The sequence below is a fragment of the Anolis carolinensis genome, chromosome 6, assembly GCF_035594765.1.
Source record: "Anolis carolinensis isolate JA03-04 chromosome 6, rAnoCar3.1.pri, whole genome shotgun sequence".
Classification (NCBI taxonomy): Eukaryota; Metazoa; Chordata; class Lepidosauria; order Squamata; family Dactyloidae; genus Anolis; species Anolis carolinensis.
In genome coordinates, this window is record NC_085846.1 from 57,296,569 (window position 1) to 57,309,849 (window position 13,281).

At 37.4% G+C, this 13,281-nt stretch overlaps 2 protein-coding genes across 2 annotated transcripts in view; one reads left to right on the forward strand and one right to left on the reverse strand.

Annotated features, from left to right (window-relative positions):
• Positions 1–8,449, forward strand: part of matcap2 (microtubule associated tyrosine carboxypeptidase 2) — a 58,028-nt gene extending 49,579 nt beyond the window's left edge. Inside the window, exon 7 of the mRNA XM_062958106.1 lies at positions 7,482–8,449. Coding sequence (XP_062814176.1) covers positions 7,482–8,051 — 570 coding nt within the window. The 3' untranslated portion in view covers positions 8,052–8,449. The remainder of the gene's footprint in view (positions 1–7,481) is intronic.
• Positions 3,436–13,281, reverse strand: part of eepd1 (endonuclease/exonuclease/phosphatase family domain containing 1) — a 67,857-nt gene continuing 58,011 nt past the window's right edge. Inside the window, exons 3-7 of the mRNA XM_003222324.4 lie at positions 12,646–12,756; positions 12,023–12,157; positions 10,942–11,074; positions 4,678–4,872; positions 3,436–3,912 (exon numbers count right to left, since the gene is read on the reverse strand). Coding sequence (XP_003222372.1) covers positions 3,719–3,912; positions 4,678–4,872; positions 10,942–11,074; positions 12,023–12,157; positions 12,646–12,756 — 768 coding nt within the window. The 3' untranslated portion in view covers positions 3,436–3,718. The remainder of the gene's footprint in view (positions 3,913–4,677; positions 4,873–10,941; positions 11,075–12,022; positions 12,158–12,645; positions 12,757–13,281) is intronic.

The following is a 13,281-nucleotide window of genomic DNA, read 5'->3' on the forward strand; positions in this document are numbered from 1 at the left end:
TTTCAGATTCTGAAAAGATCATTACATCTCAAGATGTGATATATCACTTACTAGAAATAAATAGGAATACAAGTGAAATAAAAGACACTTGTTTTGTAGGGAACATGTAATTTGTTTACTATTAAACAGGTCCATCTTACAAATTACAGTACTATTTTCTTTAGTGCTTTTCACCACCTTGTTTTACTCTTTAAGCCACAGATTTAACAGTTTCACTAAAGGCAGTACATCTCTTCACTTTCATGAGATGTAGGGCCCATTAACACTATACTGTTACAAAAATATATTTCCTTAACTTCTGTTAAAGGGCAATACTATATGGAAGCCTGGGATTTACAGTTTGAAGAGCAGCATTTAGAATTTTCAGCCACAGAGATCTAAATTACAAATCCTAGGATTCCACAGAATGTTGCCATGGCAATTAATATGGAATATACTGAAGTATTATAATAGTGAAGTTTAGTGCTCATAACATTATACAACTTTTAGAATATAGGAGCAATTTTTTTGACAGAACCTGTTTACTGGTTTATCTAAAGCGCTGCATTACAGAGTTGATAAATGAATATACAAATGACAAAAATGAATAATTACTAATGCTCCCAAAATTCTCTCCACTTCTTCTGTACTAAAGGCAGATGACCCTATTTTTGACCCAATCACTTAAGGCAAAGTATAAGAACTGAGTCAACTTTGTCTATTGTGATATTATCTTTTTGAGGTGTGCTAGTTGAGCCAAGGTATGATTATGCGCTTTGTGGTTTTATCTAGTAGATAACATACTTCCTGATACAGGAAGAATTGACTTGAAAGAAACTCAAACAGTCCTCTAAGGGTATCAAGAGATTGTTTACACCACTTACAATTAAGACATGGAGATTTCACCTTCCAGGTTGGGAGTTCATAACCTTTACCCTGCAAAGGTGTTCTTTTGGTATGAAAAGGGAATTGCTTTTTAAAAAGGGAAATGCCTAATGCGGTGCTTTAAATGTCAAGTTAGATGTTTAATCAAATCAGCTGTTCAGAAGACAATTCAGCCTTCATGTTCATTTGGATTGTGGTATCCAAATCATCAAGTAAATTTATACTTTGGTTTTCATGCACAATATGTCACAGAATGTGTGCTTGTGCCTTTAAGTCACTTCTTGATTCATAGCAATCCCATGAATTTCAGAGTTTTCTTAGGCAAGGAATACTCAAAGGTAGCCACTAGTTTCTGCCTAAAGGCACCAAATCCTGTCAGATTTTGGAAGTTAAGCAGAACCAGCTTTGGTTAATACTTGAATGTGAGACTGCCAACGAATACGAGGTGCAGGAGGCTATTTTTCACAGAAAGGAACTGACAAAACCATCTTTGAGTAGTACTTGCAGAAGAAATTCATGCCACATGTCGACAGGTAATCTGAAAAAACATACATATGAACATCATTAAATAAGCAGCAAGCGGGTATTATCTGAATTTATAGTAGTGATTTAAACAGAAGTCTTCCCTGTGCTTGTTTCCAAATTGCCCTGCCAGAAAGGTTCCTACTATGCAAGCATGGGAAATCTTACTGTCTCATGAAGTGAATCTGCAAAATTGAGTGTGTTCTTCTGAATATAATACTGTATCTCTAACTCGCCCTTGGAGCCCCAGTGGCAAAGTGTGTTAAAGCGCTGAGCTGCTGAACTTGCAGACCGAAAGGTCCCAGGTTCAAATCCCAGGAGCGGCTTGAGCGCCCGCTGTTAACTCCAGCTCCTACCAACCTAGCAGTTTGAAAACATGCAAATGTGAGTAGATCAATAGGTACCGCTCCGGCGGGAAGGTAATGGCGCTCCATGCAGTCATGCCGGCCACATGACCTTGGAGGTGTCTACGGACAATGCTGGCTCTTTGGTTTAGAAATGGAGATGAGCACCAACCCCCAGAGTCAGACATGACTGGACTTAACGTCAGGGGAAAACTACCTTTACTAACTCACCCTTACATGAAACAGTTTAAGATCTTGTTATGCCCAGGTTGTATACTTGCTAAAGATTTAACATCTGCAGAACACTGACCACCTACTTCGTGCGAGTAGTTTCCAGAAAAACCTACTTGAGGGCATATTCAATTGAAGTCAACCAATTAAAAATGAAGAACAAAATCATAGTCCACATAGAGGTGGCTCTCACCAGGCCTGGAATATAAGATATTGTCAGTGTTCATGTAGAATAAATAAACCTCCCAAGCTTCCAATGTTGGAACATCATGGGAGTCCAGATAGGTGAAGAATGTTTAAATGTATAGCTCTCAAGGTGCTATCTTTTCAGTGGTGGTTTGAAGTCATGTGATGCAAATGTGAGAAAACACAGCCCAGTGAGATCAGGGTGTTGCCAAAAGGAAATAAACCTGGTAAAATAGAATTAAGTTACAGTAGAGTCTCACTTATCCAACATAAACGGGCCGGCAGAAGCTTGGATAAGTGAATATCTTGGATAATAAGGAGGGATTAAGGAAAAGCCTATTAAACATCAAATAAAGTTATGATTTTACAAATTAAGCACTAAAACTTCAAGTTATACAACAAATTTGACAGAAAAAGTAGTTCAATACGCAGCAATGTTATGTTGTAATTACTGTATTTACGAATTTAGCACCAAAATATCATGATATATTGAAAACATTGACTACAAAAATGGCTTGGATTATCCAGAGGCTTGGATAAGCGAGGTTTGGATAAGTGAGACTCTACTGTATATGCAGTATAGAACAACTGAGTACCACTTACCTGTATATATAGATAGATAGATAGATAGATAGATAGATAGATAGATAGATAGATATAATGAACATATTTCTTTTGAAATGTCAAGGTCTTCAAATGCCTGGAGTTTTGGCAATACACTACAAATCAATGGAAAATAATAAGCAGCTTTCATGAAATTAATAAAAAAAGTATTTGGCATATTTTGAAGCATATCCACTGAAACTAATGGGATTTTTAACATGCCCAATTGATTTCAATGGGTATGCTCTAAATATTACTAACTTTAGATACATTCCACCGATTCACTGGTAAAATGTCTTCTATATCCTTATAACGCCACATAGAGGCAGTATGTATCACACACAGCCTGCAGTGTTTGATGGCATGGTAATGATGGTTCTGATTTTTGTTTTATGAGCTGATGGGACCAATTTTAAGAGTCACTGATCAGTGTATGTGTATGATGACCACAATTCCAAGGATTAGTTTCAAATATTCCCAGAGGTGTACTGATCATGATTCAATATACCCAAATTTCAAGAGTCTACTAAAAGTGATAAGATGAGATTACATCATATTAGAACACCCACCAAGCAAATTTTCTATACAATGTATCATAGAATATATTAAAAACTAGTGATGCAAATCTACCCTTTGAGGATTACATCTATTATGGTATTTTATTAGAAATCAGAAAGCATAAACATACAGTATTAAAAAGTGCATTTTATTTGAAGTTATCCAGGTATTCAAGCATAGATGTGTTGACCATGACTCCATAAAAAGTCATGAATCACTCATGGGTATAGGATACCCTAAAACATCCATAAAAGGGTACAGAGGTAGGGCGGGAAGGGGCGGTGTTAAAAGCATAAGCTGATCTTTTTAAATGAGAAAAAGGCAGTTCTGGTTCATCATCAGGCCTTGAGCAAAGCGATCTTCTGACTATCCCTTCTGGGAAAGGGAATGGAAGTTTGTATTTTCTCTCATCATCGTTCGTGTTTAATGTTCAAATCGCTATTTTCCACTATCACTCCATTTCGAGTTGCATCCTTCTTACTCCAGTCCTTCTCTGTGTAAAATTCAGCTAACACTGGGCAATGGCTTGATGCTACTCCACCCCATGACCAGTTATCAGGGATCCAGGGATTTGTAAGGCCTTCTCTTACAACTGCCCAGTGACCTGTGGAAACAAAATTTGCAAAGCATGAATGACAACATAGTTTGTATTTTGACATATGTCATACAGGGCCTGGATAAAATTATTCTGAATTTGATTTTCCCGGTTTCTTAAAGCGCCCCCCCCCCCCCCGCCCAAAATGTAATATTTTCATTGTTGTACTGCTGAATTAAGTGGACAGGAAGCTAATCAGTACCACTGGATGACCTATGAAAACTCACATTTCTAGAAAAGCATAACATAAATAATAAAAATGTAACTAAAAAAACACATTTGAACCCATTAGCCTGTGCTTATGGTCAACCTGACCTCTTGAATCTTTCTGAGCCAGAAGTAGATTTCTAAGCTGTTAAAATGAACCTTCCTGATCTAATAAAAGTGAAGATAATTTTGTGGAAAAAAATTAAGTGGGAAGGAAAGGTGTACACCTCAAAACATCAGAAATATGCATGATACATGCGTCAAGAAGCTGCTAAGGGGTTCTCCTCTGTTTGCCTGCTGTCCTCAGGTATTTATTACAGCATACATGGTAAGCAAACATAACCACAGCAACCTTGATGAGTGTGTGCAAGTAAAATGTAAAACAGGCTATGAGAAGTTCAACATGAAATTTGCAATCCTACTGTAACTCGGGTTTACAAGCCACAGATCTACAGCAGAATAACCTTTTTCTTGTTACTTCTGAACCAGTAGGAGACATAACTGAGGTAAACAATCACCAAAGTTTGGTGTTCTGAATTTTTGCCTCTTCCACAAATGAAAACTTACCAGTAAAAACCTTTTTCAAACTACGGCTGATCCAGATGTTATCCAAAGACTTAGAACCCTGAGGGTTCTTTGTGCTGATGTTCGTAAATGTAGTGACAGGAACCAGATGATGGAATTTTTCTTTCCTCAACACATCATGTTCGCTACAGTCTGGTGCTTGACCAAAGTCTCCTAAGATGATCACATCTTTTTCTCCTAAGGTTGGGAATAATTAAAAAGTAAGAGAAGGGTTAAGTTATGGTTCATGAAGAAACTACAAATCCTTGATTACTCCTCTGGCTCTTGCCACCCCCAAATCCCTTCCTCTCTGAGAAAATTCTGTACAATCTCCCTTGCTGCTTCCTAAATATGAATTCCCTTCTGCAAAAGTATGTGATGTTACCATCATTTTTCACAAATCCCTTCTCAAAGATATAGATTTACTATTTTTCCCACAAGATGAATTGCCTTCAGGCTCATTCATAAGGAGAAATTCAATCAACCCTTTACATTCACTGGAGTAAGGATCTACAGATTCCCAGAGAATGTCCTCCAGCATAACTCCATAGTATTACACTAAGCTGTTTTGTTCAACTTTAGAGGAGACAAGAGTGCAACTGCAGTAGCCATGTCCACGTGTGTGAATGGAAATATTCTAATATTTGGTAAGATTAAACGTCACTCACAGGATATTAATCATCAGTGTCGTAAGGTGAAAAATTGATCCTATTGTGTAAAAAGCTGGTGCCTAGCCAAGCCAAATTACTGATGACGAATAGGAGAAGGGTATGGATGGAGCATATAGGCAGGAATACTCTAGAGATAGTCTTCATATGCAACTTTTCCATGTTCTGCTATGGGTGTTCATATGTCAAGCAGGCTGGATTTCACACACAATCTATATAACGGACCAAACCTTTGGCAGTTAGATTGAGAGGGAGGGGGGACACTGGAAACCACACTCTCTCACTTGAGTTGTCTCTTCTGTTTTTGTCACAAAGACAATTTCTTGGTTTTGGGACAACTGCAATATGTTAGAAAGTTGCTTTATACTAGTTTGTCAAACCCATTATTATCAGTAGTAATCCAGACTCTCAGACAAATGAGGGTAGTGAATGGGACCTAAGACCCTCTGCCTGAAAACCTGAGCTGCATCACTGAATTATGGCTTCTTTGCCAAGTTTTTGCATACTTCAGCTCTTCCCAGTTTTAAAAGTAAAATTAAAAGTAAATAAATAAATAAATCAAGAAAAGAAATACAGAACAGAACCAAAAAAAAAGCCAAGAAAAAGAAAGAAATCAAAGGGGGAAAAAAGAAAAAATGGATGACCTCTGATCTATCCTCATCTGAGCAAAAGAAAACAACTTAAGTTTCACCCTCTAGGCCTCCCAATGTTAACTCCGTTTTCGAACAATCCCTCTCCTTCAGAGGTCATCTGTTTGTGAAGGCCCCGTGCTCTAACAAAGAATGTACATCCTAATAGTGCTGGACTGAGAAAGACCAAAGTCTCAAAACTGGATAAATGTCTATAATTAACATGCTAAGAATCCACATTCTTTTATGTTTTGAAAGGCTAGGAATGTATTAATGGATATTTATTATTTGCAGAGTAGGAAATATTTTCAGAACATCTGTTGTTGACTCAAATTTAAAGTCTAGAATAATTATGTTTCCACTGCCATGCAGTCAGACAGCCGGCAGAGGGAGCAAGCTTCCAATAGCAAAACCCTTAGTATTTTCATTTACTCAGCCCTGCGTCAAGTGAGGTCGTAAAGATAACTACTACCCATGAACCACCAAACCTGCTGCCTCAAACATTACACATGTTCTACACTGTACAGAGAAAAACCCCCACAAAAACCTAATAATAGCTAGGGATGGGAGGCAGACCAACAGCAGGATGCACATAGTTTCATTGCCTGCCTTATGCTCCCACTCTTTCATATACCTGACTAGCAGTCAAGGATATAGGTTTTGACCTTTAAAGTCCTACATAGATTGGGTCCAGGAAATGTAAAGGCTCGACTTCTTCTGCACAACCCACCCTTAAGGACTCTGAGGGATGCTTACCAGCCAGAACCCAACTGGCGACCACCCAGAGGACCTTTTCAACAGCGGCCCAAAAACTGTGGAATGATCTGCTGGAAGAGCTCTGACAGCTCTATGAATTTAAACAAATTGCCAGAATTTAAAATGCAATTGAAGACCCATCTCTTCCAGCAGGCCTACCCAGTCAATTTTCAATGATGAGTTTTGATTTACATTCTATTGCTACTACAGTGTTCCCTCACTTATCGCGGGGGTTAGGTTCCAGGACCACCTGCAATAAGTGAAAATCCGCGAAGTAGGGGCACTATATTTATTTTAATATTTATACATTATTTCAGTAGTTATACACTATTTTAAGTCTTTATCAACTAATCATGTGTTGATAAATCGCTTCCTCCTCCTCCTGTCACCGCTTGGGCTCCTTTTCTCTCCCTTTGGCTTCTCCTTCCTCCTTTCCTTAGGCTGTAAATTATAATTTTTTATGATTTATAATAGTCTTTTAGAGTTTATTGAAAAACCACGAAACAGTGAATCCACGAAAAGTAAACCGCGAAGTAGTGAGGGAACACTGTATATGTCAATTCTGTATTTGTGTTTGATGCAAGTTTTGATATTTTTGTGTTTTTATCTATATAATTTATGATATGTATTTTATGTTTATATGTTTTGACTTTGTTGTACCACATCTCAAGCTATCAGGAGAGGTGAGTAATAAATTATTATTATTATTATTATTATTATTATTATTATTATTATTATTATTATTACTATAAAGGTTGATAAGGAGAAGACCTGGCTATGGCTCACGAATGGGACACTGAAGAAGGAGACAGAAGGCCTGATCCTTGCAGCCCAGGAGCAAGCCATCAGAACAAATGCAATTAAGGCTAAGATCGAAAAATCATCTGATGACCCAAAATGCAGACTGTGCAAGGAAGCTGATGAAACCATGGATCATATCCTCAGCTGCTGTAAGAAAATTGCACAGATGGGCTACAAACAGAGGCACAACTATGTGGCCCAAATGATTCATTATAATTTATGTCACAAGTACCATCTGCTGGTAGTAAAGAACTGGTGGGATCACAAACATGCAAAGGTAGTGGAAAATGAGCACGCAAAAATACTGTGGGACTTTCGAATCCAGACTGACAAAGTTCTGGAACACAACACACCAGACATCACAGTTGTGGGAAAGAAAAAGGTTTGGATTATTGATGTCGCCATACCAGGTGACAGTCGGATTGACAAGAAAAAAAATCAACCGTTATCAACCATTATCAAGACCTCAAAATCGAACTGCAAAAACTCTGGCATGAACCAGTACAGGTGGTCCTGGTGGTAATTGGCACATTGGGTGCAGTGCCAAAAGATCTCAACCGGCATTTGGAAACAATAAACATTGACAAAATAACTATCTGTCAACTGCAAAAGGCCACCTTATTGGGATCTGCGCACATAATCCGAAAATACATCACACAGTCCTAAACACTTGGGAAGTGTTCGACTTGTGATTTTGTATGTATATCTCGTTTGCTGTGTCATACTATGTCTTTATATTATTATTATTATTATTATTATTATTATTATTATTATTATTATTATTATTATTATTATTAGCATGCATTATGGTCTGGTAGACATTAGAGATGTGAAGGCATATTGGTTGCATTTTTGTTGTATTTTTGAGACACACTAGCCAATTCATCTCATTCAAATTAAACTCTGGATTTTGTGACTTTTCTTTCCTGTCCTCAAGACACTTATTTTGGTATGCATTTCTACATGCTTTAACCTTCAGATCCTGTTCTTTTCATAGGGAAATGTAACACCATATGATTTATTTTCCATCCCTAACAAGGACAGTGTTTGGATCCACAATGAAAGAAGTAAGGCGTGTCAAGATGGTCTACAAAGAAGTGAGAAACCTAGATATTTCTGAATGAAAGAGATTGAAAGGGACTGAATGAAGTCCAATAAGCTTATGGATACTGTATGGAAGCCATATATGAAGCTCTCCTTATGGTGCACTTACTACATACACTCACTAAGGGGCAATTTGTACAGAATTTTATTTTGAGATTTCATTTTGAGTAAATACCCTTTGGATCACATTGGAAATCTCACAAAATGTTACTGAGAGTGGTTCCATTTAAAAGAGAAATCATTATCATTTTCAATTTAATCTGAACCAGCAAAGGAGGGGGATCAATACTTGCTTAATGGAGAAGGGAAACATTCTGTAAACTAACTTTAAAATGCATGTTTTTTTTTAAATGGCTAAAAGCAGGGGCAGTTTTAATTATAATTCAGCACAACATACTCTGCTTTAGTTCCAGCCTTTCAAAGTAGTTCTGAGCCCAAACTAAGTCTGTAGAGCTCTTTACACTTAATATAGGATAAGTGAAATCAGAACAATATAAATTATGCCTTGCAACCAAAACAGAATTTCTTCATACACCCCCTTCTGAAACTGGAGATGGGCATTGCTTCTGGACATTTTAAACTAATGGCCTTAATTTTTAAATATATTTTAGAATGGTTGTATGAAAGAGAGAATGATGTTTTGCCATTATAAACAAACAATAAAATATCTCTGTACTAGATAGTTAATAGGAATGAGATATCTTTATAGAATTTTTTTTGGTTTCTTTCAACTTACTGTTAATTTCCTACAAGTTAAAATATATGTAGAACTGTAAAAACTCATTAAGTTAATTCTGAATCACTTGGTGGGGAAAAGTGTGGCCCTGAGGCCATGTGTCACAGTATTTTCTCACTACACACAATGTTGGCATTATGATTTCACTTAGGGTGAATCCTATGTTAACTCTGGGATTTGTTGTAGAGGAGCTCTCAATCTGAGAATTTTAAATACCTCCCCCTAAACTGCAAATCCCATAATTCCATAAGATGCATCCCTGGCATAGTGTTATAACTGTGTCGTGTGAAAGGTCCCCTAGTAGCACTTTATGCTACTCAAGACAAAAGCTGAAGTGGCCAAAGTGGTACAAAGGACTAATAGCTATTCCTGAAAGGGAAAAGAACTGAGGTGAGGATAAGGGCAGTAATCACAGGCCAAAGGTAAGGATGCTCCCAGTGGGAACCTATTAGGGTTGGGGTGAGTCTGAACAGGCTGGATAAGGTCAGGGGACAGGGTCACATTCTCTGATGTTGTCAAATTTGTAGCTAAAGCCTGTCTGGGCTTCTCTTACCAGCTCTCTAGTTGGAAATCTGACCACATTTCCCATGTTGGGTAAAAGTACAGTGTTCCCTCACCTATCGCTGGGGTTAGATTCCAGGAACAATTGCAATAAGTGAAAATCTGTGAAGTAGGGGCATTATATTTATTTTAATATATATACATTATTTTAGTAGTTATAGACTATTTTAAGTCTTTATCAACCAATCGTGTGTTGATAAATCGCCTCCTTCTCCTTCTGTTACCACTTGGGCTCCTTTTTTCTCTCTTTGGCCTCTCCTTCCTCCTTTCCTTAGGCTGTAAATTGTAATTTTTTATGATTTAGAATTTATTGAAAAACCGCGAAACAGCGAATCCGCGAAAAGTGAACTAGTGAAGTAGTGAGGGAACACTGTAATGCCAGGACACAATCACTCTAACTTCACAATGGGATCATGGAAAGCAATAATTCTCCACTGCTGAGATAAATATAGAAATATTACAGCACATTCTTGCTGCCTCTCCCGCCACAACACACTAACCTCACCTCATCTTTGTTCCTACACCCAGGTTTCCCTTTCTACATTAGTACTTCTCAAACTATCTGATGGAGCATGGCTAGCAATTTTTTCCCCTCAGTGTGCCAGGGATTAGTGCCATATTTGTGCTACAAGTCTTTCTTTCTTCTTTTCCTGGAAACTCATCAGGAATCTAGGAGCCACCACTCTGTGTAGAACTGATCTATATACAATGCATACCATTTTTTAAAAAATGAGACATTATTTTTTCTCATATCAACTAATTGATGAGATGAATTGACTAAAATGTATGTGAATAACTGGTACTGATGTTTCAATTTGGACACCAGCCAAACTTCGTATGTGTCTTTTGAGGATCCTCAGTAGTTCACAGAGAGGAAAATGCCAGTGTAGAACAATTTTTCAGAATGTAGACCTGCAAAAGGTTCATGTAAGCTTCAATAATTGAAAGGTCACACTGCACAGTTTTTGTTCTTTTCAACATAACTGGTGACACTGGATGCAAATAGGCTTACCTTTTAGTGTTTCCTGCAGAGTATGTGCAAATGCTGCTGATTTGTGGCTATTATGGTTCTTTACAGCATTGTCTCCCACTGAGGGTAGTGGGACCAGATGAAGATTCACTAGGGTTAGGTCATTCATTCCAACCTATACAAAGCATAAAAAGTGTTAACAAAGGCAGGCTGAGGAGCTTCTAGAAGTACAAGGGTCACATAGGTCAGCATTTGTAACCTTCCCTTTAAAATAAAATACTAGAGTTTTCCTTGTAGCCCTCCTGCTTGCAAATAATATTTATGTCATAGTGGTCAGGACAGCCCAAGCATGATTTTGAATAATGGAAGGGAATGCCTCTGAAATAGGCCCAGAACATGTTCAGTGAAAATGAAATACAATTTAAAATGATAATTTTGGAGATCAAGATCTAGATTTCAAGACTGTAATCCTATATCCACCAATCTATGGTGAACTCAATACAGCTTATTTATGAGTAGAGAATTGTAAGGCTGTGTAAACTGAGAATTCAGAATTCTACATTTGAAATAAACATATGTCTTTCCTCGACAATGCATATACAAAGATATGTTGACTGTTTATACATATGGGAAATACATTACTATTTGATGTTCTGTATTTGATTTAAGAGCATATTCCTAGAATATTCCATACATTGTGAGAGCCAGTGTGGCACAGTGGTTTGAGTGGTGAATCTGGACTCTAGGAGACCAGTTTCACATTCTCACTCGGCCACAGAAACCCAGTGAGTGACCTTCCGTAACTCATTCTCTCTGAGCTTTTCAGGAAAGCAATGACAAGTCTTTGCTAGATAAATCTTGCCCAGAAAATCCTAGATTCACTAGTTTCAGGACACTTAACAACAATACTGCCTGTTTAACTGATCAGAAAGAATAATCTTTCTGCTAGATCTGCCTTCTAATTACTGTAAAAATATTTTCTTTCAATAAAATATATGAAAAAATATAAAATAATCTTTAAAAACACCTGCAATATTTAAAAGAGATTTGTGTTACTTAATTTTGAACAGTTCCTTGAATTCTTCACCCAGAAAAATGGAAAGTGTCTCTTGAGTACTCTTACCTTGAAGTGTGCAATATAAGGTTCAGTATATGGGTGCCGGCCATTTCCATTTGTTTGTGCATTCTCCTGGGAGGCAATGTCCTTCAACTCTATCCCTGCAGTTGTGTCCCACAAGAAACCAGAATATTCCACACTCTAGGAGGCAAAGAAGTAAACTTAGATATAGTAAGATGATTCATATTTTTGTAAGGACTAAAATTGTATCAATTTTAGTGGGTATCCTCTAGGCACCATTGAGTCTGGATTTGCTATATATATATCTGCTTGCATTGTATAAGGTGCTGTATGCTAACAATTCTAGGACACTTTTTAGGGTCATATAGATTTTACCCTTACAATTTTGTCTAGGTACGGAAATCATGAGCTATTAGATTAGTAGCTATAAAACTGTTAATCAAGAAAATAACTTTCCTGCACAAAACTTGCTGCCATTGGACAAAAAGAGTTTTCCAAAATCAATAGAAAGGTCCAGGGAAAAGCCTGTTATGCAAGTATCAGTGCAAAAATTGTTATCTTAACAATAACAAAAATTGTAGAAATCTCTAACTCAAATATATGCATTTCTATCCTTGCATGGCAAAAATAAAATTTCGGGAAAGATTCAAGATAGCTATCTTGGGTACCTTCTGTGGATGGCTTGAGGTGTTCTCTGAAACCACACACTTCCAGCTTCCTCGGGATCCTTTCCATTTGCGGATGTTTGGCAGAGTTGGCTGGTTTAATTCTATGCAAAACTGCAAAGGGACAAAAAGCAAAATCAAGCTGTTATTAATTCAGAAACATTTTGTAGGTTTTTTACAATAAGGTCAAAGGATGTCAGTTTTTCACTTATGTGAGAGAAAAACGTATTCCCCAGGTTTACTGCTATCATTGTTTGACTGTTATGTGCTGTTGCACAACCTCGGGAAGCTGGGCTAACTGAAAACATCAAATTAAATGAAAACACGGTTTAGGGACAGCTATTTTGATGGCCTAACAGACCAGTTATCCTCAAACCGAGTGTCAGGGTTTCATGAGCATGGAATATGACAAAAAAACAAGTCTCGTGGCACCTCAAACAGGTTAAACATATGAATCAGAATGGGGATTACTTCCTCAAATACATGAACTACACAGAACACAATGTCAGTGGGGATAATGCCAGTCTTTATTCCCTTGGGAGGGAGTCCCATGATGAAGATCAAGATATCACTACTGAGAATATTTGACTCACCAACTAAGTTTCAGCACAGCCTGATGTTAGCAAACTCTTCTCTAAT